This window comes from Eublepharis macularius, chromosome 8 (genome assembly GCF_028583425.1).
Source record: "Eublepharis macularius isolate TG4126 chromosome 8, MPM_Emac_v1.0, whole genome shotgun sequence".
NCBI lineage: Eukaryota > Metazoa > Chordata > Lepidosauria > Squamata > Eublepharidae > Eublepharis > Eublepharis macularius.
Genome location: NC_072797.1, coordinates 176245 through 203054, shown reverse-complemented (window position 1 = coordinate 203054; position 26810 = coordinate 176245). Strand labels below are relative to the sequence as shown.

Sequence of the window (26810 nt, the reverse complement as noted above, 5' to 3'; positions counted from 1 at the left end):
AAGATAAGTTGATAATGGCCTCCTCCAGCGAAGCCCTCAGCCCATCCACACTGGCTTTCACCCGCCACGAGGGGCAGGGGTCCAAGGAGCACGTAGTGGGCCCCACCCGCTGCAGGATCCTGTCAACATCCTCCTGGGAGACCAGACTGAATCGGCCCAGGGGACAGCCAAGGGGTCTCCAGTTCCCGTACTGTATCAACCGTGGCAGATAAGAAGATAAAGACAGGAAGATAAAACGCAGGGAAATGTCTAACCAAAAAAGTTGATATTATAGTTTGATTAAGTAACCAAAGAGAGGGAAGGAGAGCTAATACACAATTAAGTTTAGTTATGACGAATTCTGAATGTATTTTTCTATTAGTTTAATTTTAAATGCATAAGTTTCAAACTTATTTCAAATGTAGTGTTTATATAAGTTTGTATAAGTTTCACTTTAATTTCAAGTGTGGTGTTTGTATAAGATTTTTCTATCTACTTTCTATTATATCTTTTCTTTTTAAATAAAATTTTTACATTAAAAAAAAGGACCAAGCATTACCTGGGGACTCCACCTTGTCCATGTGGCTTTATACCCTTGCTGAGCCTGAATTCTTAAACAAACCATGAATATTCTTTTTATTCATTTATCAAACTTATATTTTAACTACTCTAAGCCTGATCTCTGGAAATGCTCCACGCCTATCTGGCTTTGCTTTCTGAACTGTGGCAATGGGGAGGGGCAGCAGGCCAGCTCACACACACACACCCCGCACACACCGCAGCAGCAGGAGTGCTCCAAACTAGTGCAAAAGGCGAGACAGATGATCCGTGCACCAGCCTGCAGGCGCCAAGAGAGAGATGCAGCCACTGGTGCAGCCTCTGAGTAGCAACCCTCTTGAGTTAACAGGAGATGCTCTCAGAGCTGCTGGTGGCAGTGGGTGATGCCCAATTTGTTTTTGGCACTTCCAGGGAGCAGGGGAAAGGGGTGGCATTCCCAGCAGAGATGCAGGGCAGCCACAGGGTTTTCTGACCTCCTGGGGACGAGCCCAAAGGAACAGGGAGGGTTTCCAGAGCCATGCCAAGGTGGCATTGATGTAGGGTGCTCTTCATGACAATTCCAAGATTTCCAAAAATACAAAATGCAGCAGCCCTTCTCTCACCAGAGGTGAGCTGGTGGGAACATGTTGCTCTTCTAAAGCAATCGCCTGATTATTTCTGAGCTCCCTTTCAGGAGGGTCTTGTCAGTAGAGCCCTTTAAAACCTGGGACTGGCCCCTCTGTGCTCCTTTCACCACCACCTCCTGTTCCTCCACTCAGGGTTGTGCTTTCTTCCCCTGTTTCAAGCCAGCTTAAGGAATGGGCCACTGGAGGGGGAGGGGGAGGAGGAGGAGGACGAGGCCCCCTCCAACTGTTTAGGAGGAGAGGTGAGGCTCTTCAGGTTGTCCGTGTCCTTCACAGGGCTGCAGTTATGGTTGGCGTTACTGGCATGAATGCTATTTCAGGCACTCGGGCATATCCGTTCTGGGCACCATGAAGCGGCAGCCATTGACTGAGTATAGTTGCCAGGGCAATTGTTTATTTAGTGGAGTTTATTTATTTATACATTTGTATGTTGCCTCAGCAGGAACCCACCTGAGGCAGCTTACAGTTTTAGCCTGGTACCTAAACAAAAACACTAGCCACCAGGAGAGCCTCAAGAAGAAGGGCATTCCACAAGCAGGGTGCCATTTCTGAAAATGCCCAGGCTCCGGTTGCCCCCCACCTCTGCCCTGAGGGTGGGGCACAGAAAGCATGGCTCACGAGGCAGAGCTGAACTGGACAACATGGGAGGGGGTGGTCCTTCAGACCCCTGACCCCAAGCCCTTGAGAGCCACAAAAGTAAGAAGCAACACAAGGAATTGTGCCTGGAAACAATTTTATTCCTGTTTTATGGAACTGTCCATAAGCCAGTGTTTGCTGGACAGATATTTTAAATAAGTATAGATTTTTAAATTAACCTTTTAAATACTACTTTTAAAAATTTGATATATGTTTGAGAAGAAAATTAGTTTTGTGATTGATGAATAACAAAATGACATCCAAATCACAGGATGTTATTGGCCCACTTTATACCACGTTGGTCAGTCCCCCCCACCCCTCCCCGAGTATTGTGTGCCGTTCTGGAGGCCTCACTTCGAAAAGGAGGTGGACAAACTGAAATGAATGCAGAGGACAGCAACCAGGATGAGCAGGGGCCTGGAGACCCAGCCCTATGAGGAGGCTGAGGGGAGACATGATTGCTCTCTTTTTTAAGCATTTAAAAGCCTGTCACTTAGGGAACTGTTCCTATTGGCGACAGAGGATAGGACTCAAAACAATGGGTTTAAATTGCAGGAGGGAAGGTACTGGCTGGACGTTAGGAAAAGCTACTTCACATTAAAAGTAATCCAGCAGGGGAATCGGCTGTCCAGGGAGGTGGTGGATTCCCCCTCATTGGCAGCAGCAGGACGAATCCTTGTCAGGGATGCTTTAGGGTCATCCTGCATTGGGCAGGGGGTTGGACTAGATGGTCTCTGGGACCCCTTCCAACTCGTGGGATTCTATGGAATGCTGTGCACAGGCTTGCTACAAAAAGGGGGAAGGGGCTGGCTGGGCAACTGACGCCAGAGCGGAATCATCACTTGCCCTGTACACACGGCTCCTCTGACTAAATCCAAAGAACAGATTCCCTCTTGTAACAAATTGAACTTTGATGCAGTTTTAGATACATGCAACTGGGAGATCAACAAGAACTTGGGGGGGGCAGGGGGGATCTCATCCTACCCCTACTTGCCATCTCTTTCTCCAAGTCTGCTTCCTCCAAGGGAAAAATTATTCTGTCTTCCCAAATGCTAGAAGATAGGATCCCTGAATCAAGTTCACCTGCGTAAGCTAAAGTATTTCGCATAGTGCATAATGAACTTTTGGAATACAAGTGAAGAAAGCTTTTAAAAATGGAACTTATATGTGCAGAGGTAAGTCTAGTACCAGTTACCAGGTGATGGGGCAAATAGCAGGAAATCTTTCTCTCCATTGTGCCATTCCGGCGGGCATCCCACAGAAGCCAGTCTGGATTGCCCAGAATGGAAGAGACTGACTGGTATGTGGTGCATGCTCATTTCTCCAGCCCCGTGTGCCTGGCACTAGGTGTGCACTTGGTTTCAGGGCTGCCGCCAGGCTCACCCCCCACCAGGTACTGGCTGCCAGCAACAGGAAAGAAATAAGCATGGTGGAGGCGGCTGCGGCTGTGTGGCACAGCAGCTTCTGGGCATGACAAAGTCTCTGGTTCAAACTCTGGCACTTCCAGCTGAAAGAATCAGTTGATGGGCAAGTCGTAGGCTGGACTTTAGAAAAGCTAATTTTAAGAAGCTCAAAGATATGCTGGGTAGAATCCCATGGTTAGAAATACTCAAAAAGAAGGGAGTTCAAGATGGGAGGAGTTTCTTAAAAGGCCCAATTGCAAATGGTTCCAAAGAGAAGGGAAAATGGGAGGCACGTAAAGAAGCCAGGGTGGCCTGGATCCTACTGCTGTTAGGTGGATTTGTAACTGGTGGACAGATCGTACCCACAGAAAGCTCGTAAATGGCTCCTCATAATCTCGGAGAGGAGTGACAAGCGGGGTGCCTCACCTGTCCTGGGCCCCGTGTAGTTCAACATTTTTATAAATGACTTGGGTGAAGGAATAGACGGGATGTGCATTAAATGCAGATGATACTGAACGGGGAGGAGCTGCAAACATAGTAGAAGAGAGAACCGAGATTCAGGATGATCTTGACAAGACGGAAAACTGGGCTAAAAATAAAATGAATTTCAACAGAGAGAAATGGAAAGTTTTGCATTTAGGTAGAAAAAGAGAAGCTATCCATTGTAATTTTTGTATCCAACTGTATGATTTTATAATGCTTTTGTGTGTTTTTATGGAACCGTATTCATAATATATTGTGTTTTAAATGGTGTGATCTGCCCTGAGCCCACTTGCGGGGAGGGCAGAATAGAAGATGAATAAAATAAATAAATAAAAATAAATAAAATTCATAATTATAGGATGGGGGAGACTTGTCTTGGCAGTAGTACATGTGAAAGGATCTACGGGTCTTAGATCATGCAGTAAACATGTGACCCAGCAGTGTGATGTGGTAGCTAAAAACACAAATGCGCTTTTAGGCAGTATCAACAGGAGTATAATGTTCAGATCACATGATGGTATTGCTTACTCTGCTCTAGTTAAACCTCACTTGGAGTACTGTGTCCATTTTGGGGCATCACAGTTTAATAAGGATGTGGCCAAGCTGTAACGTGCCCAACAGAGGGCAACGAAGGTGGTGAGGGGTCTGGAGACCAAGTCCTATGAGGAAAGGTTGAAGGAGCTTGGTACGTTTAGCCTGGAGAGGAGACTGCAGGGTGACGTGATAGCCCTCTTCAAGTATTCGAAGGGCTGTCACAGAGAGGATGAGGGGAATTGTTTTCTGTTCCTCCAGAGGGTCAGACCCAAAGGAACTTGTTAAAATTACACCAAAAGATTTTTTGGCTAAACATTAGGAAGAACTTCCTGACGGTTAGTGGAACAGCTTCCTTGGGAAGTTTTTAAGCAGAGGCTAGAGGGCCACCTGTCAGCAATGCTCATTCAGTGACTCAATGTGAACTGAGGCCGATCGTGAGGGGGAGGGAGGGCAGGAAGGGATGAGCCCGTGCTGGGCTCTCAGGGCCCTTTCTTACATGCCCATCGCCACTTTGGGCTCAGGAAGGAATTTTCCTCCAGGCCAGACTGGCTGGGGATCCTGGAGGTTTTTCCCTTCCTCTGGGCATAGAGCAGGGGTCATGAGGAGGTGATGTGGGAGGGGGAGATATCTGTGAATTTCCTGCTTTGTGCAGGGGGCTGGACTAGATGACCCTTAGGTTCCCTTCCAGCTCTATGTTTTTATGCTTCTAATGTGTGAACCTTCTGCTTAAGACCTTGGAGAGCCAGCGCTGATCACAGGTGAGGAGACTGATCAGTGGACTAGTCAGCAGGAGGCTGTTTCGTGCATATGGGGCCTATGGGATGCTGCAGGGCAAGTCCTAATTTGACGTTCTGAGACAGAAGACAGCAGAGCTGTCCCCACTCCAGAAGACCCTCTGCTGCTGGGGACATGAGTGGATCTGGCCTCCCCCTCTCCTCCGGCTGTGTCTGGGGGTCCCAGTTCAACAAGCAATGTCGTGTTCCACTGCGGACCTGGAGGTGTTGGGAAGGTTCCTCCTGAAATGGTCCCAGGGAGACCACAAGATGCTCTTCTTCCCCTTCTGCAGCCACTGCTAGCCCTTGGCTGGAGGAGCCCGGAAGCTCCGAAGATTGGACTTACCTCCCCAGCATAGCGGTGGCCGTCCACAGTGTGCTCGGAGCCCGGCCCTGCTTTGGAGCCCCAGTGCAGGTGCAGCTGGGCGGCTCGGTAGGCCTCCAGGAATCCCCCTCCGGACAAAGACATGTTGGCAGGTAGGCTCAGTACAACTGCAGGAGCAAAGAGGCAGAGGCAAGGGCCGCTCAGTGTCCCTTCTGGTCAGGAGGCCCTTCCTGCCCTGCCTTGTTGCTGCTTCTCACAGGGCTAAACAGGCAGGCATCTCCTCCCCGACTCCTGTGAGCAAATGGTGTGCTGCCCCGCTGGGTTGGTTGCCCTCCACCACCTCCCCCCTGTGCGCCGCCCTCATTGCCTGCCCTGTTTGCAAAATCAGACAGGTAATTGCAAACGGGAGCAAATTGCTCCGTGTTGTGTCTTGTGTGCTCTTGAAGTCTGACTATTCCCCACTGATGGTTCAACTTTCAGCATCTGTCTTTTATTACTACACTGGATAACAAACACTCCTTAAACTAACTGCATAGGAACAGCAGATGAGCCCTGCTGGACCAGACCAAAGGTTGATCTAGACCGGCTGCCTGTTTCTCACACTAGCCAATGAGAAGCCCCCCCCCCCCCTGCCATGTTCCCTCTCAGGCTTCCAAGCACGGAGATGCCGTTAATCATTTGGGACTAACAGCCTTTCACAGATTTTCTATCCATGAATCTGTCTGGCAGCCTTCAAGACATTTTATGGCCGATGGTTATTAAGATGATGATATCATTTACATTCCCTCATGCTTCCTTCATGGAACTCGAGAGAGCTCAGAGGCACTGAACAGTACTACATCAGGTGTCTTCAGGCCATACCTTTGCGTATTAATTACTCCACAATTCATACCCCATGTGAAGAATTTCCCAGTTTTCCAGATCTGCAATGTCTTTTTGGCAACCCAAACTCCTGGCTGCTGAAGCAACATTTCTATAAACTGACTCCTGAGGTGGTAGAAAGCAGCTACCTAACCACAGTCAACTGGATGGATCCCTGTGAGGACTCTCACAAATGGGCTTGAAAAGCATGGATTTCTGCATTACAAAGAGGGCCCTCTACAAACAGGACCCACTGCTGGGTGAGGGACACGGAGAAGAAAGCGCTTTGGGTCTCTGACCAGTCCTATCTGCTGTGAAACTCCACCCTCTGTGCAATGGACTTGACTGGCCTGAGCCTGGAGAGTCACCTCTCACATCAAATTGCTGGAGGATCCAGTCTTGAGAGGTACATTTGCAATTCAAGTCCAACACCTGCGTAGAGACACTGCCAAACTAGAAATGCTGACTGTCTGAAATGTTCAACATTTACCCAAAAGCTCCCCTGACCTTGGAGTCCCCTTCGACATTCATAGCACCACAGGCTGTGTGACCCCCCCCCCCCCAATGAAGGATGGAGAGGGGGAGGCAGAGGACAGACGCACAGCAAACGTTGGCTGGGCCATCACGACTGGCTTAAGACCGGACTCCATGGCTATGCTCACTCCCAGACGGCTAGGACTGGACTAGATGGACTACATGACTATTGTGTAGAGTTACCAAGTTACTTTGAGAGTTGCCAAATAGTACCTGAAACATCCCCTGCAGGGGTGGGAGTTTGCCACTTGGGGAGATAGGGGATGGAAGCAAGCCCACTTCTCGCGCCTTCCCTTCTCCGTCCCAGTGAACCACGCTACAAAAGGCAACCAAGACTTTTAAAATCCTCTCTCCTCTGGGGTGGGGGGAATCCTAGGGAGTTAAAACCCGTCTCTCCCAAACTCCATGACCCAGCTGGCCCTTGTCAGGTAGGCACAGGTAGCTGGTTTTATGATGGCACCCAGAAGGCTAGAACAACACCCATATATCTCTCAGTTTATAACCAACATCCCCAAGGAGGTGTCAGTTGGAGCAAAGGGTGTGCTGCCCTGCTGGGTTGCTTGCCCCTTCCCCGCTGAAACAAGATGCTTTCCCAGGCCGGATTAGAACAAGTGACTCACTGGCCAGTTGGATATCTAAAAGGCCTGCAGCCATATGCCCTTATGATGTCAGGACCTCCTTCCTGCCCCAGGGGACTTTGCTGGAAACACCAACATGTGTTTCTGCCAATAACTTCAGAGGCTGATTGAAGCTCCCCCCCCCCGTGAAAATGCTACCTGTGAGCCTATTGGTTGTTTCTTCTGGGCAACCGCCTCTAGAGAGTCTGCTAGCTGGAGCATATTTGGGGAAAAAGAGGGAAGTGAGGTGTTAAATTGTCTGGGCCTGAGCCGGCAGCAGGTGTGGCTCTGAGTTAGCCTGGTTGGCTTGTAAGATTCACCGGGGCAGTCCTCCCAAGGAGACACACCCTGGCAGTTGGCACAATTTTGGCAGAAGATTTGGCCTCTGAGAGGCAGTCCATCAAAACTTGGAAGAGGAAATGGATTTCAACAATTGCAAGTTTAGGCCAGCTGTATCAGGGCCAGCATTCAACCTGCACAGGTGGCTGAATCAGGGCATGTTCCCAAGAGGCTACGGATCTGGCCCCAAATGAAGGGTGGGAGAGTTCCCACAGCCGGCATGACGACATCACTCCTGCAAGTCATGTTGTCGCATGTTCCTGGAGTGCCTGGCAGTAGCTCTGGGGGGGCTTGCCATCGCCCACCAATTGCTGGCAGATTGGCGGGCAAGGGGGCAAATCCCTGGGAATTTGCCCACTACTGGCGGGCACCTGGAAACTCTATCGGTAACCCTGCAAGTATGTGATTAGGGTCGCCAGTTTCTATACCCTCCCGGTGGGGGTGGGGGCCCCAGCACTCACCTCCCAGCCCCTGGAAGGGACGTCATCATGCCGGCCATGGGCGTGCTCCCGCATTTTGCATGGGGCAAATTCAGCCATTTGGGGCCACCAGTCCCTATTTATGCCCTTTCAGGGAAGGGAGTAAATACCAGAATTCTGATTTATTTGGGTGCCTATGGTACTATTTCAGTATTCAGAATTGGGTTTTCTTTGATTTTTTTAAATTCCAGGGTTTTTTGGGATCCATTATTCATAGAATCATAGAGTTGGAAGGGGCCTTCCAGACCATCTAGTCCACCTGCCTGCCCAATGTGGGTGCAACCTAAAGCATTCTCCCAGCCGCTGTTTGAAGACTGCCAATGAGGGGGAACCCACCACCTCCCTAGGCAGCCGATTCCACCGCTGCATTACTCTCAATGTGAAGAAGTTTTTCTTAACATCCAGTTGGTACCTTCTGTAGTTTAAACCCATTATTGCAAGTCCTATTCTCTGTTGCCATCAAGAGCAGCTCCCTGCAGCCTTTTAAATACTTAAAAAGAGCAATCGTGTGTCTCTTCAGCCTCTTCTTCTCCAAACGGAACATTCTCCGATATCTCAGACTTTCCTCGTGGGGCTGGGTCTCCTGGCCCCCGATTGTCTCGGCTGCTCTCCTCTGCACCTGTTCCAGTTTGTCCACATCCTTTAGAAGTGAGGCCTAACCCACACGGCTGCTGCATCAAACTGACTGCTCATCTTTAGCTTCCTATCCACCTGTATTGCAAGCTTTTGTTCACATACGTTGCTGTCCAGAAGTGTATCCCTCATTTGGTATGCATGCTTTGCATTTTTGTTACCCAGGTGGAGAACCTAACGCTTGTCCATGTTAAATCGCATCTTATTCAAATCTGCCCTCTTTTCCAATGTGTTCAGATCTCGTTGAATTCTATCCCCGTTTTCAAGGGTGTTTGCTACTCTTCCCAACTTGGTATCATCTGCACATTTAATGAGTAACCTCTTCACACCATTATCCAGATATTGAAAAGCACTGAGCCTAGGACCGAGCCCTGTGGCCCTCCACTGGACACCTCCCTCCAATCAGACGTGATGCCATTGACAACTACTCTTTGGGTGCGGCTACCCAGCCAGTTCCCTATCCATCTAACCCTCCTAAAATCCAGTACACAGTTCACCCGTTTACCCATCAGATCATCATGAGGAACCTTGTCAAAAGCTTTACTGAAATCTAGATAAACTACATCAATCGCCTTCCCATGACCCAGTAAGCCTGTCACTCGATCATAGAAGGAGATGAGGTTGGTCTGGCAGGACCTGTTGGAGACAAATCCATGCTGGCTTCCCTGTATCAACATGTTGTTCATCAGATGCTTGCAGACTGACGCCTTTTGTATCTGTTCCAGAGGTCAGGCTGACTGGCCTGTAGTCCCCCGGATTGTCCTTTCTCCCTTTCTTGAAGACTGGGATGACATTTGCCCCCCTTGTGTCTTCTGGCACATCACCGGCCCTCCATGAGGCCTGGGAGTTGATCGTCAAAGGGTCTGCAAGCTCTTTTGGAAGTTCCTTGGGCGCTCTCGGGGACACCTTATCTGGCTCAGGGGATTTGTTCACATCCAGTGCAGAAAGGTGCTTCTCCACAACTTCTCTGCCAATGTCAACCAGCTGCCCTGAAGCCATGCTGTAAGCCTCTTTGTCTTCTCTCCATCCTCTGTCAGAGTTTCTCTATTTCCACCCAGCAACTGGGGTATAAACCCCTTTACCTTCTGTTTGCTCCTCATTTATCTGTTCAACGTCTTTTTGTTGTGGTGCTATCCCCTGGCCAGTCTCAGCTCATTCTGAGCTTTGGCCTCTCTCACGGCTGCCCTACAGTGCCTATCTAACCCTATATACTCTTCCTTAGATGCATTTCCTTCCCTCCATTTCTTGAGCATCTCCTTTTTCCTCCTTAACTCATCACGGAGCTCTCTGTTCATCCACACTGGCTTCTTAGATCCTCTACCGCATTTCTGTCCTGATGGAATAGTGATAGCTTGAGCATTCAACAGCTCCTCTTTCAGGAGAGCCCACCCTTCACGCACTCCTTTCCCTTGGAATAACTCTCATCATATCTCTAAGTTCATTAAAGTTTGCCCTACTAAAATCTAGCCTATGAGTTTGGCTACAAACTCCCATGGTACCCTGCAGCAGAAGGAATTCTAGGAGGATGTGACTACTTCTCCCTAAGGTGCCCACCACCATTACCCCATAAACCAACTCTTTCTTGCTGGTTAATGCCAAGTCCAGTATGGCCAAGTCCCTTGTCATTTTCTCCACTATTTGAGAAAGGAAGTTGTTGGCAGGCAGGTCAGGACCCTAGAAACAGCAGAGTTGGTCTACCAGCACACTTCAGGGAAGCTGAAGTCTCTCAAGGTCATTGTCATGTCTGTGTACAGCCATGCCATGGTTGTCTGTTTGTTGTATTGCTTGTGCCACAATATGCTGAAGCTATACTGCTTTATTACTAACTTGATGTGTGACTCTCTCTGATCATTCATAACCATATTGCAGATGTTACTTAGGACCCAGAACGGGCCTCCCTGGTTACCTTAGAGAAATATGTAAGTCTCAGCTAACTGTGACCTTGGTGTGTCTAGATGCCAGCTTTCACTACTCTTCCCAGATGCTGGGAATACTTTATTGTATATCTGATGCATAGTCATAACTAAATAGATTCTCATAGAAGCAATCTGTAGCAGACCGCAACCACAATACTGCTCGTCCTTCTCTCCCTTCTCTTCACCCAGACACTGTCCACTAGATGGTTGTTGTGGGTTTTCCGGGCTGTATTGCCGTGGTCTTGGCATTGTAGTTCCTGACGTTTCGCCAGCAGCTGTGGCTGGCATCTTCAGAGGTGTAGCACCAAAAGACAGAGATCTCTCAGTGTCACAGTGTGGAAAAGATGTAGGTCATTTGTATCTACTCAGGAGGGGTGGGGTTGAGCTGAGTCATCCTGTAAGAGTTTCCCAGGGTGTGGAATGCTAATGGCGGGAGGCTTCACTGTGTCCTGAGGAGGTTCTTTTGCATATGGATTGGTACTTGATGTGCTAATCTTCTCTGCAGGGCTATTGTCGGGTATAGAGTGTTTTGTTAGCCTGGTGTTTTTCAGAACTGGAAACCATGCCCTGTTCATTCTTAAGGTTTCTTCTTTCCTGTTGAAGTTTTGCTTATGCTTGTGAATTTCAATGGCTTCCCTGTGCAGTCTGACAAAGTAGTTGGAAGTGTTGTCCAGTATTTTGGTGTCCTGGAATAAGATACTGTGCCCTGTTTGCGTTAGGCTATGTTCAGCCACTGCTGATTTTTCAGGTTGTCCAAGTCTGCAGTGTCTTTCATGTTCTTTTATTCTTGTCTGGATGCTACGCTTTGTGGTCCCGATGTAAACTTGTTCACAGCTGCAGGGTATACGGTATACTCCTGCAGAGGTGAGGGGGTCTCTACTGTCTTTTGCTGATCGTAGCATCTGTTGTATTTTTCGGGTGGGTCTGAATACTGCTTGAAGGTTATGCTTTTTCATAAGCTTTCCCATCTGATCAGTAATTCCTTTGATATATGGCAAAAACACTTTTCCTGTAGGCTACTGTTTTTCCTTGGTTGTTTGATTCATCCTGGGTTTGATTGCTCTTCGGATTTCATTTCTGGAGTAGCCATTTGCCTGAAGTGCGTGGTTTAGATGATTAATTTCCTCATTGAGAAAGTGCGGCTCACATATCCGTCTTGCACGATCCATTAATGTTTTCATTATGCCTCTTTTCTGTCGGGGGTGGTGATGGGAGTTTTTGTGTAAGTACCGATCAGTGTGAGTTGGTTTCCTGTAGACCTTGTGACCTAACTGAAAGTTTGCTTTGCGGATGACCAAGGTATCCAGGAATGGGAGTTTTCCCTCGACGGCAAATGGCTAAACCAGGCAAATGGCTACTCCAGAAATGAAATCCGAAGAGCAATCAAACCCAGGATGCCTTTGAACTTCAGATAGATTACAAGCCTGAGTTAGGAATGTTCTTGACTGATAAGCCTATAATAACCTGAGTACTCTCAACAGATAGGCAGTGTTGGAATATTTTGTTTAGTGCTTATGATTATACACAGGTCTACAAACCCAGAAAAACAACTTATGCTGATATTCTGAGCCAGCTACCTTCTACCATCACTGAGGTCTCTCAGGGACAATCTTAGGGGCATGGCGACATTGGCGTAGGAGCCCTTAGCATCACTGGCCTGCTGCATTATGATCAGTGTGTTGCAGTGGAGTTGCTAAGGGCTCCGGTGCCATCGCCACGCTCTCCTTCCTAGCCTTGTCTGCTGTCTAAAGAGAAAGCACACAATGCCGATGTGCGGTGTCAGTGCTGCATAGCGCTGGCACTGGCAATGCACCAGGACTGTGGTTTTGCCACACAGGCTTTGGCTGTAACCATCTCCAAAGGGGGAATGGGTGTGTGGGTCACATGTGCTTGCTTGATCACAGCCCTTAATGTCATATGTAGCACCTACACTTCAGGGATCATACTTAGCAGGACTGGAAAAAAACACGTGGGAAAGGTGCCACCAGCCCTGGCTGATGATTTAGGGTTTAGGTTTGTTATATGAAAAAGACCAGCCAACCCCCTCTAATGCCTGAAGTAAGGAAGGTCGTCTGAGGTGGAACCTGTGCGGGGGGGGGGGCTGGCTGGTCTTGGCCTGGTAGCCCTCAAATCCAGTTCTAGGTTCTGCCATGAACTTCACACTTTCTCAGGCTGTCAGAACTAGCAGGACAGTGGAGACTGAAAGGGGGGGCGGGGGGGGGGTATGTGTAAATTGCAGCCCTGTCTGAAGGGCTATCCCAAGGTAAGGTGGCAATCTGAAGAAAGCAGCTCGGGCTTTGGCAAATACCACGCTTGATTCCCTCCAACTCTGCCTCATCCGCCAACATCTGGCCTGCCTCTGTGGCCTTGCTCCCCCCTCCCCACATCGAGAGCTGGCCTAGTGCTCACGTGATGCTCGTTCCTGGCCTCTGTGCCCAGGAGAGTGTTTTGCACACACCACCACAGGAGGACTCACTTGTATGTCCGTTGTTCCGGAGGCTGAGCTTCTGTTCGGGGAGCAGATTGTAACCATACAGCTGCAGAGGCGTCAGCTCCGGGGCAAAGAGAGTGGTGGACGTATCAATGTTGATGGGTGACTGCATGTGGCCCCCACAGTAAACAAAATCTGAAGCCCACTGTGCCTTGTCTGAAAGAAAAAAGCGGGCGTGACGGCAGCCTTGGAGAGATTTGCCACTCATCTTTCTGCAGCGCCAAGGGCTGTGCCCAGGCAGCACTCGACAGGTACTAAGAATGGGGGTGGGGCACGAGGGAGCTCATCCCACCTGGCCTGCCTCTCCTCTCCTTTCATAAAAAAGGAAGTGTCATGCTGTGAAAAGGAACTGTTACAATGAGAAATTAGGAAGAGCCTTCTGGTTCAGCAAATAACTAATCCCGCCTCCTCGCAAAGGAACTGAACACGTCTGTTTGCACGCAATACAGCTTGGGCCTAGAGCCTCCAAACTGCAACACCCCTCCCCCGCCCCACAGCCATTTTAACGACCGCAGCACACCTTCTTCCCAGGTCTCCCCACGAGGCAGACGGCCGCTCTGCCAGACAGCAGCACTTTCTGAACTCCATCTTCCTTTGGAACTCTTTCCCCAGCAGCCTGAGGGAGCTGGCGAGGAGGTCGCCTAACCGACTCCGGCCGTTCTTGCTTAACAGACACACTGCAGTCCACTCAGTTCCCCATTGAGGGCAGCTAGTGCCCAGCTCCATGTGGAACACACTTAGGGTGGAACAAGCACACGTCCAAGGCCGTTCCCCACCTGGATCCTGGAAATGTACAGCCAAGTGCCAGATGGATGGAGCTTGCTGTCGGAATTGTCCGCAGGCTGGGTCCAGGCAATACGCCTTCCACAACTGTGCAAGATTATGGAGAGGATGGGCCCAGGTGGGCATCCCAGCCTTGACACAGAGCAGGCCTTTGGGTCATACCAGGGATGCCGATGAAAAGCAGGGTGTTGGCAGAGGGCAGCGGTGCCAAGAATTCCCAGCCTCCCCTCCAAGAGAGACTCTTCCCTCCTAAAAGGGTCCCCCACCATTACCTGGGAAAGGCCTGCTGCTGAGGCAGGCTGCACAGGGACAGCTACTGTGCAGGGCTGAGGAGGAGGAGGAGGAGAGAGAGAGAGAGTGCAAGTACCAACAAGGCAGCGCCAATATGGACAGCAAACGCCTTGCAGGGGAAGGGTGAGAGGCAGTCCGGAAGAGAAGGACAGACCAAACTGCATTCAGGGGACAGAGAACTGGAGCCTGTCCACAGCCTAGATGGAAGAACGGGGGGGGGGGAGAGGTTTGCAAGGCACTGACTTCTGGGCGGGGTGGGGGAGGGGGCTTTTGCCACTCTTTTGGGAAGTCTGATGCACATATCCCCATGCACACCATAGGGAGGGGGGCTGAGCTGTGAAGGCTCACAGGCAGGAGGGCAGGGCAGGTGCAGGAGAGGGAAAGCGGGCTAATCATTAATCCCAGCAAGCCGGTTGGCCAGCAGCCCAGAGGAAGGGCAAGGACAGCCACAGGGCACTTACCTGTGTAGCTCCAATGACTGGGCCCATGGCCAGGAGGACCTGCAGAAGAAAAGGGGGGTACAAATAATCAGGACTTAAACACTCTCTGCACCCCTCCCTTCCCTGCTGCTGCTGCCGCTGTCCTTCCATATTACCCCAGAAGGCACTGCCACTCCGGAGTGAGCCTATGGAGCTGACAGGCCTATCAAGACATTTCAAGAAGGGAGGCGGTCCCTTCTGCAGCCCATTTCGGGTCAAAGGTGTGTGCACGCACACACACACACACACACACACACACACGTGCATTCTCCTCAAGCCTGAGGCAATACAGGGTAGAAGTTTTCTTTGGCAGAAACCACCCCTCCATCCTCTGACCTTGATACACTCTCCCATGCTAGAATCCAAGACATGCCTCAAAATCCAGTAGCAAACCTGGCCACAATTCCTACCTGGGCCTCATTTCCCCCTCTGTCCTGCCAAAAATGGGGGCCTGTTCAAGAGACACAAGGGAACTGTTGGGAACCCACATGCAGTTAACTTCTTTGCCCCCCCCCTGCGCATCATGAATTCTCATACGGGTCAGGGAACTAGGGGCATTATCAAGCCAAAGGTGCGTTCTCCCAACCACGGGGGCACCCCTCCCCAAAAGAGAAGCCAGTGATCAGAGCCCTAGGAGCTGAAAACAGAGCAGAGAATTGGGCCAATATTCAAGCTCAGCTGCCTTTTGGCAAAGACAGAACCCCAGAACACCACAACAGCTTTACGTGGGGTGGCCCTGATCACCATCTCCAGCCGCACAGAGCTCAGAGCACACAGTGCGGAAGTGGTCTCCGGAGAAGCAGAAATGAGAGAGGACAAAACTGGAGATCTCCTAAGGGAAGAAAGGTGGAAAGGGGCACTAGGCGGCTGTGGGGGAGGGACCTGCCAGGTAGCGCTTTTGTACTTTTGTATCCAGCCCCCACCCCCCGCCGACCCCTGTTCCTACCTGCCAGATCATCTTTGCCACAGAGTGACAGCTCAACTGAACACCAAACCAGAAAATGGAGGAGGCGCTTATTAGCAGGGAGGAACCCCAGAGGATTGGTGCAAAGAGGCTTTCCCGTAATACTTTGCATTTATATAGCACTTTCACCATTCAATGTGCTGCACTGTAGTACTTACAAAAAACCCTGAAAGGTAGGCCAGTATAATCCCCACATTGCAGCTGGGGAACAGAGAGAGGGGGAGAGAAGCTTGCCAAAGTCCCCTTAGTGACTCTGTGGCAGAGGTGAGATTTGAACCAATGACGTCTCTGTCAGCAACACAAGCTCTAGCCACCACCACGACACTACCTCCTGCCTAGAAAGCAAAGGCAGATTGGAGTGCCCCAGCCTTCCCAAATGGTGCCTGGAGGAGAAGGCAAGGGGGGGGGGGTGGGAAACAGGTCAGCTCTGGGTTGCCAGCGGTGCCATCTTGCAAGTTTCATCTGCCATCATCGCCCTGGAAAGGTCTTGTGGAGACCTGCTCTGGGTTTTGTTCATCTCAGCACTGAAATGCCTCTTGATTGGCAGGGCTCGGCTCCGGAAGATAGAGTGTAATAATGATAATTGCTATGCTTGTTGTGGATTTTCCGGGCTGTATAGCCGTGGTCTTGGCATTGTAGTTCCTGACGTTTCGCCAGCAGCTGTGGCTGGCATCTTCAGAGGTGTAGCACCAAAAGACAGAGATCTCTCAGTGTCACATTGTGGAAAAGGTGTTGGCAGGTCATTTGTATCTACTCAGGAGGGGTGGGGTTGAGCTGAGTCATCCTGTAAGAGTTTCCCAGGGTGTGGAATGCTAATGGCGGGAGGCTTCACTGTATCCTGAGGAGGTTCTTTTGCATATGGATTGGTGCTTGATATGCTAATCTTCTCTGCAGGGCTATTGTAGGATGTAGAGTATTTTGTTAGCCTGGTGTTTTTAAGGACTGGAAACCATGCGCTATTCATTCTTAAAGTCTCTTCTTTCCTGTTGAAATTGTGTTTATGCTTGTGAATTTCAATGGCTTCCCTGTGCAGTCTGACGAAGTAGTTGGAAGTGTTGTCCAGGATTTTAGTGTCCTGGAATAGGATACTGTGTCCTGTTTGAGTTAGGCTATGTTCAGCCACTGCTGATTTTTCTGGATGGCCAAGTCTGCAGTGTCTTTCATGTTCTTTTATTCTTGTCTGGATGCTACGCTGTGTGGTCCCGATGTAAACTTGTCCACAGCTGCAGGGTGTGTGGTATACTCTTTCAGAGGTGAGGGGGTCTCTACTGTCTTTTGCTGATCATAGCATCTGTTGTATTTTTCTGATGCGTCTGAATACTGTTTGTAGGTTGTGCTTTTTCATAAGCTTTCCCATCTGATCAGTGATTCCTTTGATATATGGCAAAAACACTTTTCCTGTGGGAGACTGTTTTTCCTTAGTTGTTTGATTTATCCTTGGTTTAATCACTCTTCTGATTTCATTTCTGGAGTAGCCATTTGCTTGAAGTGTGTGGTTTAGATGATTAGTTTCCTCGTTGAGAAAGTGCGGTTCACATATCCGTCTTGCACGGTCTACTAATGTTTTTGTTATGCCTCTTTTTTGTCGAGGGTGGCGGTTAGACTTTTTGTGTAAGTACCGATCTGTGTGAGTTGGTTTCCTGTAGACCTTGTGACCTAACTGCAAGTTTGCTTTGCAAAAGACCAAGGTACCTAGAAATGGAAGTTTACCCTCGATTTATTTCTCCATGGTGAATTGTATGTTCAGGTGGATATTGTTGAGATGGTTTAAAAACTCCATCAATTCTTCCTCACCATGGCTCCAAATGATGAAGGTATCATCCACGAACCGGAACCAGACTGTAGGTTTGTGGGGTGCTGATTCTAGAGCTGTTTTTTCAAAATCTTCCATGTAGAAGTTTGCTATAACTGGGCTGAGAGGGCTTCCCATGGCCTCCCATGGGGAAGAAGAGGGCTGCAGCAGGTCTGTGAAGACAAGATGAGCGGTGTGTGTGTGTGTGTTTCCAGGCTCCTGCTTCAGGTAATGGAAATGGAATTCCAGGTTAGTGTCAGGCACAGGTTTTCTCCAGCATAGCTGCAGTCTTCTCAAGGCAGGCAAAAGCACCTGGATCAGTGCCTGTGGCTGCCTCCAGCCTGCACAATGCCTCTTTGTCTTCTGTTGCCAAACCTCTGGTGCTCCTGCAACCCCAAACGCCTCTCCCCATTCACTCCCCCCCACCCTGCCCAGCATTCTGCTCCCTGGAAACTCACTAGAAAAACCGGAAACCCCACTAAAGCGGAAGGTGGGTGACTGTGCCAGAGCATCTGTTCCGATCGACGCGCTTGGCGTGCATGTGTGTGGGGAGGGGTTCAATTATAGTTCCCCCTCAGCGCTGTTGGGAGGTGACACTGCAATAGTTGCACTCTTTTTTATACCTGGACAGTAGGTAAAAAAGACCCGCAAAGGGCCTAAGCTGCATGGGACAGCCCTCCCCCATGCCTTCCTCAGCATATTTCATTTTCATTTATTTACGTCATTTATAGTCTTCCTTTCTCACTGAGACTCCAGGCGGATTGCATAGTGTAAGAACTACTTTGCCGGGGGTGTGATGTTTATTTCTCATGCAGCATACTCCCCCTCCCCAGCAGGCGGGCTCCTTCTCCAAGCCACAGAGATAAGCACCATCAAGAATCTCAGAGAGAGCGCTTGTGGGCTCCCCTCCCAGGAGACGCGTTATGTCGTTAGAAGACCCCTCTGACTTCCCAAGGATGGTGCCAAGATGCGATGCTGTCAAAGGTGGGATGGGGAGAGAAACTTCCAACAGGCAAGTCCCCTGCTCATGAGACAAAGACTTCATCACTGCCTTATGGGGCTCCCTGCTGGAAACCCACCCAAACAGTTCCATCTGGCTTTTCTTTTTTTTAATTCCATGTTCAGGGCCTCCTGCTCCCCTGATGTGGAAGGCTAGTATCCAACTGATTTGCCTTGTAATAAATGAAGGGAAGGGAAGCAGCAGGAGGGTTTGCTGAAAGAGTTTTGAGTGGGGCAAAAACAGCAACTTAGAGGCTGATGACACCTCTCATAACAAGAATTCAGGAGCGCACCTTCCATAGTCAAGCGAGTACCACAGGTGACATCTGCAGAGCAAGTGGGCAGGGCAGGATGGCCCAGGCCGCCTTTTGTGATTGCCCCACCGGTGCTTGAAACTGAAGGGGGGGTGGCCTGTGAGCTAGGGCAGGGGTAGCACTAGCATGTTGAATGTGAGGCCTTTGTATACTGCTTTCCCAGAGACATGTTCAAGGTGGCTAACAGTAAAAATAACACAATATAAATTCAAATTAAAGTAATAAATCAGTAAAACTAATCCTACAGCAATAAAACTATCACTTCAGTCAATTAAATCAATACTTCAACATAAAATAATTAGAAATATAAAACATATCATAAAAACTCCAACAGGGAACACACACCAAAGATATCAAAAATATCACAACTAAAAGGTTAGATCAAACTTCAACTAAACATCAACTAGCTATCATAACTCTCAGCACTGTTTTGACCTGGGTCTTATACATTATTTTTTTTATTTATTTACATTATTTATAGTCCACCTTTCTCACTCAGACTCATGGTCAATATGATCAGAGGTTGGGACAGCCAAGAAACAATACAATAGGGTAGGGATAGCTGAAACTTGAAAGCAGAAATCTGATACAGAGCTGAAAATAAATGTTGAAACAAAGCATAAGCGTATTGCTGTGTCATATGGCCTGAGTTTGATCCTGGCGGAAGCTGGGTTCAGGTAGCCGGCTCGAGGTTGACTCAGCCTTCCATCCTTCCGAGGTCGGTAAAATGAGTGCCCAGTTTCCTGGGCGTAAAGTGTAGGTGACTGGGGAAGGCAATGGCAAACCGCCCCGTAACAGAAAGTCTGCCTAGAAAACATCGTGATGCTATGTCCCCCCATGGGTCAGTAATGACTCGGCGTTTGCACAGGGGGCAACACAGAACTATCTAGTAGGTTCATACTTGCAGCAACAGGCAGTACACCGTCCTGTATGAACAGGGGAGGCATCAGGTGTGCCTGAAGGAAAGGGGGACGCCAGAGATGCTGTGCCAGTGTGGTGCAGTGCTTAGAGAGTCAGACTAGGATGTGGGAGACCTGGGTTTGAATCCCCACTCGGCCATGGAAGCTCACAGCGTGACCCTGGGCCAGTCACACACTCTCCACCACCGGGTTGTGCTGAGGGTAAAATGGAAGAGCAGAATGATGGAAGCTACTTGGAGTCCCCGTTGGGGAGAAAAGCTTGGGTATAAATGAAGTAAATAAAATAAATAAATCAACTGCAGAAGCTGCCTGCCTCACCTCCCCAGCTGGCAACACAAAGAGCAGGACTTGGAGCAAGGATCCCAACTGGTAAGCAGAACTGTACAGAAGAAGGCAGCCCTTTGGGTGCCCCATCCTAAGCTGTGTAGAATCATAGAACCATAGGTGTGGGACCTCCAGGGTCATCTAGTCCAACCCCCGGCACAATGCAGGAAATTCACAACTACCTCCCCCCTCACACACACACACACACACAGTGACCCCTGCTCCATGCCCAGAAGATGGCAAAACACCATCAGGACCCCTAGCCAAACTGGCCTGGAGAAAATCACTTCCTGACCCCAAAGTAGCAGTCAGCCTTACCCTGGGGATGTAAGAAGGGGCCACAAGAACTAAGCACTGATGTAACCCTTCCTGCCCTCCCTCTCACGATCTGTCGAGGTTCACTGAATCAGCATTGCTGTCTGGTGGGCATCTAGCCTCTGCTTAAAAATCTCCAACGGAGGAGAGCCCGCCACCTCCCAAGGAAGCCTGTTCTACTCAGGGACCACGCTAACTATCAGGAAGTTCTTCCTAATGTTTGAATTAATTTCATGCCGTTGGTTCTGGTCCGACCTTCTGGGGCAGCAGAAAACAACTCTGCGCCATCCTCTATATGACGGCCCTTCAAGTACTTGAAGATGGTTATCATATCCCCTCTCGGTCGTCTCCTCTCCAGGCTAAACATTCTGAGCTCCTCCAACCTTTCCTCATAGGACTTGGTCTCCAGACCCCTCACCATCTTTGATGCCCTCCTCTGGACACGTTCCAGCTTGTCTATATCCTTCTGAAATTGTGGTGCCCAAAACTGAACACAATACTCTAGGTGAGGTCTAACTAGAGCAGAGTAGAGCTATACCAGCACTTCACATGATCTGGACTCTATGCTTCTGTTGATACAGCCCAAAACCACATTTGTCTTTTTAGCTACCACCTCACACAGCTGACTCATGTTCAGTGTATGGTCTACTAAGACCCCTAGATCCTTTTCACACTTACTACTGCCAAGACAAGTCTCCCCCATCCTCTAATTATGCATTTGATTTTTCCTTCCTAAATGCAGAACTTTACATTTGGCTCTGTTGAAATTCATTTTATTTGTTTTAGCCCAGCTTTCCAGCTTGTCAAGATCATCCTGTATCCTGACTCTGTCTTGTACTGTATTTGCTACCCACCCCAATTTTGTATCATCTGCAAATGTAATAAGCTTTCCCCCTATTCCTTCATCCAAATCAGGGCCCGAGTACACAAGAAGCTGCCTTAGACCGAATCAGACCATTTGATTATTGCCAGTGTCCAAGGGGTCTGCTCAGACTGGCAGCAGCTTTGCAGAGTTTCGGGCAGAGAAGGGTCTTTCCCATCACTGGGGAGCCCCCGCTGCTGGAGACGGAACCTGTGGCCTTTGGGATGCCAAGTAGATGCCCTGCCTCTGAGCCAGGGCCCCTCCCCAAGAAGCCCTTTGAATCCCTCCTGGAGGCATGTCGGCAGCCAGCTCAGAGCTTTCGGCACAGCGGTGACACGACCCCTGCCTCCAGGCCGACTCCCCAGCAACCTGGCCGCCAGGTTTTCACCTAAGTGAGACTTCTGGATGGTTTTCAGAAGTTCCATGTCGAGAATGTGACAATATTTTGGCCTGGGTGTGACCAAGGCACAGGTTTTTTGTGGCCAGATCACATTCTTCAAGGATCTCTCAAAGTCCCTTGGTATGCTAGTGACGGCTGGTACTGCCGTAGGATTTGGAAGCCACCTGAAGTGTTTGGCTAGCTGATCCAAGCATGGCCATGCTTTAAATGTGGCCCCAGTGGCTGGAAATCTGCTCCTATTCCTGAGTGCAGCTTTCTTTCTCGCTTCCTTCCCACTTCTGTGATTCACCACATTGTGTTCTTCCCAGACTACTGTGAGCCGGGTTCATCCTTCACAGCGCACTTAAACGTTTACTTATTTTTGTCATTTATAGTCCACCTTTCTCAGTGAGACTCAAGGGGGATTACATAGTGTGAGATTAGTACGGTCAGTATCAAGAACGTTTCAATAAGCAATGCCGTAGGGTATGTAAATGCAAATTTACAAAGACACAGCATTAGCAGGAATCCACTACGGAGTTGAAGAATGCTGAAACGGAGCATAAGTGATTCAGTAGGACCGACATTAGACAACATAGAACGACCCAGTAGGGTCATACTTAAAGCCACAGGAAGTACCCAGGTGCACGTCTTTAAAGCCACAGATAGGACCTAAGGCAACGTAGTGGTGAAAACTGTGGTCCCTACGTCGTTAGTGAAGCATCTCTTTGAGACCCCCTCCCTACAGCCCTCCTGTCTGAGTAAAAAAGCCCTTTTGAATCATTCAGTTTTGCATCCTTCGCGGAAAGCTTTGGACCGTTTCTCTCAGACTGAGAGCAGCTGCAGGCAGTTGGGGGCACAGCTGTGCGAAGGGGTTACACACACACACACACACCTTCGCCTGGATCTGCCTTGTTAACTTGCACAAGTAACGGAGAGTAACAGGCTCGGAGGAAAAGGTCCCCAAAGCTCAGGAGGGGCTTGCCCCGAGACCCGGGCAGTGGAGACGCCCCCCGGCCCCGCCCCCGCGGCGAGGCAGCCCCTTGGTGTCTTGCTCGGCAGGAATGGAGCAGGAGGCTGCTCGTGCCCCGAAGGCTGAGGCGGCCTTGCCGGTTCCTTGGCACTGAGCGCAGCCTCAGCATTCGCCTGCCGTTCAAAATGGGCTCTGCAGCTGCTGCTTGGAGCAACCGGGGCGGCCTCTGTTTAATCGGGGGGGGGCGCTTTGGGTCCCGGGCTCTGGCGGAGGGGCAGCGCCCCGGGGCTGCCCGCATCCACGCCCTCCCGCTGCCCGAAGGGACGCCTCTTTACCAACGAGCCCCCGGGCTCGCCCGGCCGCGCGCAGAAGAGTGACCTGGCTGGCCCGGACGCCACGGGGGGGGGGGGGCGCTCTCCCTCCCTCCGCACCGAAGTTTGCTAAAGGGGCAGGGAGCAACAGGGAGGCCCCCCGCCGCCCGCCCCGGCCCAAGCCCCGCTTGCTCGGGCCGCAATCCCCAGAGCTGCCGGCGGAGGCAGAAGGCTGCTGGCGCGGGAGAAGCAGGCTGGACGGGGAGGGCAGCCCCAAGGACGCGCCCGCCGCCGCCGCCGCCGCGCGCACCCACCTGCGCGGGAGTCCGCCGAGCCGTTGCCGCCGCCGCCGCCGCCCCGGGCACAGACTGGCAGGGCCGCCAGCAGCAGCAGCAGCAGCTGCCTCCGCCCCACCGAGCAGCGCATCCTCGCCCGCGGCTCCCTGGACTGCGCACCGCGCCAGCCGAGCGGCGAGTGAAGAGGCGGGAGGAGGGACGGGCGGCGACTCCCGCCCGACGGGACGGGCTTGTTGCCCTTCGCCCGCGGGGCTGCGGCTGGGGCCGGCGGGCGGAGCGCCCTCCCCAGACCAATGCCCCCCTCGCCCTGCCGGCCCTCTGCTGTCCAAGGGCAAGCCTCGAGGCGCGCCGCGGGCCCGGGCCAAGCCCCCCATTCGGACGTGGTCGGGGCTGCAGTCTCCTCCACCGATGCCGAAAGGCAGCTGGTTCCCAGCGCCCCCGGAGGGCGGCATTTGGAACCTCCCGGGTATTGACTGAGGGGAGGGTGCGCGTCCGGTGCCCAGAGCACCGCCCGGGGCCGCCCTAGCCACCTTCCCCGGTCTGGGTTGGGGCGCAGTGCGCACCTAGCAGAGGCGTCCTTTGCCCGGTGGCGCTGGGGCGGGAAAACCCAATTAGGGCCCTTAAGGTGGCAACAATTAATGAACAATGTATTGTCGAAGGCTTTCACGGCCGGAGAACGATGGTTGTTGGGGGTTTTCCGGGCTGTATTGCCGTGGTCTTGGCATTGTAGTTCCTGACGTTTCGCCAGCAGCTGTGGCTGGCATCTTCAGAGGTGTAGCACCAAAAGACAGAGATCTCTCAGTGTCACAGTGTGGAGAAGATGTAGGTCATTTGTATCTACTCAGGAGGGGTGGGGTTGAGCTGAGTTCTGAAAAACACAAGGCCAACAAAACACTCCACACCCGACAATAGCCCTGCAGAGAAGATTAGCACATCAAGCACCAATCCATATGCAAAAGAACCTCCTCAGGATACAGGGAAGCCTCCCGCCATTAGCATTCCACACCCTGGGAAACTCTTACAGGATGACTCAGCTCAACCCCACCCCTCCTGAGTAGATACAAATGACCTACATCTTTTCCACACTGTGACACTGAGAGATCTCTGTCTTTTGGTGCTACACCTCTGAAGATGCCAGCCACAGCTGCTGGCGAAACGTCAGGAACTACAATGCCAAGACCACGGCAATACAGCCCGGAAAACCCCCAACAACCATAATTAATGAACACTTTTCGAACAGAGCATCGATGTGAAGCACCCGCTAAGCTGCTTGTGAATGGCCAGTTTCAAAGCACTTTTCATACCTGCTGCCCAGCGAGAAGCAGAAACCGGCCAGTCTGCACTGAGCGAAGGGTGAAAAGACACCTGCCTCGCTTGCTTGCAGTTCTTCTTGGCATCACGAACCGTTCAGCTTGCACGGAATGTCCAGTGCGGCACAGATCTGGTTGGGTGGACACCTGGGAAACAGTGAATAGAAGCGCCGCACTGGACCTCTGTGTAGCTCTCCCAACTTCTGACCTGGTTATAAGGCTGATGAACCTTCAAGTGAGCTCTGATTTACGATAGTTCATCATGACTTACCGTCAGGCAAAATCAACAGCTGCCTCTACCTGTGCATTCTCTGTAGCTGCCCCCCAACTTCAGGTGGGAACAGCCCGCCTGAAGAGGCCAGGAAAGCTCCCACCCTCCTCACATACCACCAAATGTGCAAAACTGAATTATTCAGGAGAATCTTCTTACACGGGTAGAAGGGCAGTGCTCCAAGTAAACGTGTCAGAGAGATGTAGCATACTGCTGTCTACTGCCTGTTGCTGCAAGCATGCTCCTACTGGATGGTTTTTACACTGTTAATATGTCATATCAATTTGTTTCAGCATTTTCCAGCTCTGTCTCAGATTTCTGCTTGTTTCCAAATTTCTGTTATCCTTAGCCTATTGTATTATTTATTGAATGTCCCAGTTGATGATAGTATTCACTTACACAGAGTAATCCATCTTGAGTCTCATTGAGAAAGGCGGACTATAAATAAAGTAATAAATAAATAATACCCAGGAAAGTGATGTTGGCCTTTATGGAGCTCCTGGACTTGAAGTTGGTTCTACTAGTACAGACTAACACAGCTGCCCACCTGAAACAACCCGTTTGGCATTTCCTGGTTGAAGATGAGCCTGCCTTTCACATCCGATGAACCTGCCTTTCAAGCTGAGAACCTGCCTTTCTCAGCTTGAAAGCAGAACGGCCGTTGCGCTTGAGGCGCCTGATCCAGCTGCGCTGAACTGTTGGGTGAACCACGGAGGTTTCCAGACAGGAGCATCAAGATCGCTTTTAATAATAACATAATAATAACATTCGATTTATATACCGCCCTTCAGGACAACTTAATGCCCACTCAGAGCGGTTTACAAAGTGTTATTATTACCCCACAACAATCACCCTGTGAGGTGGGTGGGGCTAAGAGAGCTCAAGAGAACTGTGACTCGCCCAAGGTCACCCAGCTGGCTTTGTGGAGGAGTGGGGAATCAAACCCGGCTCTCCAGATTAGAGTCCCGTGCTCTTAACCACTACACCAAACTGGTGTAGTGGTATTCAGCCTGGTATTCTCTTCCTTACTTCAAGAAAGAGGATTTCGGGCCTACCCTTCCTAATTCCTCCAGTGATCCTCATTCTTTTAATCAGATTGTTAAGGCCTTGACTATTCAGGTTTCAGGCCTTTGACTTACTTGCCATAGTTAAGACAAAGCAGCATTTCTAAACAAGTGGTATCCCTGGGGAGTTCTTTGCTCATTTGCAAAAGTCACCCAGTATCACAACATCTTTAAGACTAACCAACTTTATTGTAGCATAAGCTTTCGAGAATCACAGTTCTCTTCATCAGATGCATGGAGGGCAAGAAGAAACTGGTCAGATATAGAGGAGGAGAGGGGAGGGCGAGGTAGATGCAAACATCTCCTTCTGATATGGAGATCAGTTTGCTTCTGTTAAGGAAATCAGTTACTTCTGATAATGAGAAAACCATTCATAGTCCCTATTCAGTCCCAGCCTGAGTCAAATTTACATATGAATTCCAATTCAGCAGCTTCCCGTTGGATTTTGTTTTTGAAAGGTTTCTGTTGAACTACAGTGACCTTTCAGTCTTTGATGGAATGTCCTGGTAGATTGAAGTGTTCTCCCACTGGTTTCTGGACGTTGCCATTTCTAATGTCAGATCACTGTCGTTAGGTCCTGGGCCGAGAGGTAGGGTGCCAGTTGCCGGGCCTGCCAAAGGTGGAAAAAGGCCGCCTGAGCCACAGCCGCGATCTGGCCCTCCGTAGACAAGGAGGAATCCAGAATCACACCCAAACTCCTAACTGATGTTACGGGCACAAGTGGTGCCCCCCCCCCAAGGTCGGGAGAAGGATCCCTGCCTCCGACAGTCCATGGCCGAAGTACAGGACCTCCGTCTTCGTGAGATTCAACTTCAGCCTGCTCTGTTCTACCCAACCAGACACGGCCTCCTGAGCTCTCAACAGGGTGTCAGGGGCAGAGTCAGGTCGGCCGCCCATCAACAGATACAACTGGGTGTCATCTGCATATTGATAACAACCCAGTCCGAAACTCTGCACCAACTGGGTGAGGGGGCGCATA

General features: G+C 50.4%; 1 protein-coding gene across 1 annotated transcript in view; it reads right to left on the bottom strand.

Moving 5' to 3' along the window:
* CA9 (carbonic anhydrase 9) overlaps window positions 1-23352 on the bottom strand; it is a 38144-nt gene extending 14792 nt beyond the window's left edge. The window contains exons 1-4 of the mRNA XM_054986288.1: window positions 23205-23352; window positions 14720-14758; window positions 13170-13340; window positions 5336-5481 (exon numbers count right to left, since the gene is read on the bottom strand). Coding sequence (XP_054842263.1) covers window positions 5336-5481; window positions 13170-13340; window positions 14720-14758; window positions 23205-23316 — 468 coding nt within the window. The 5' untranslated portion in view covers window positions 23317-23352. The remainder of the gene's footprint in view (window positions 1-5335; window positions 5482-13169; window positions 13341-14719; window positions 14759-23204) is intronic.
* Window positions 23353-26810: the final 3458 nt, after the last annotated feature.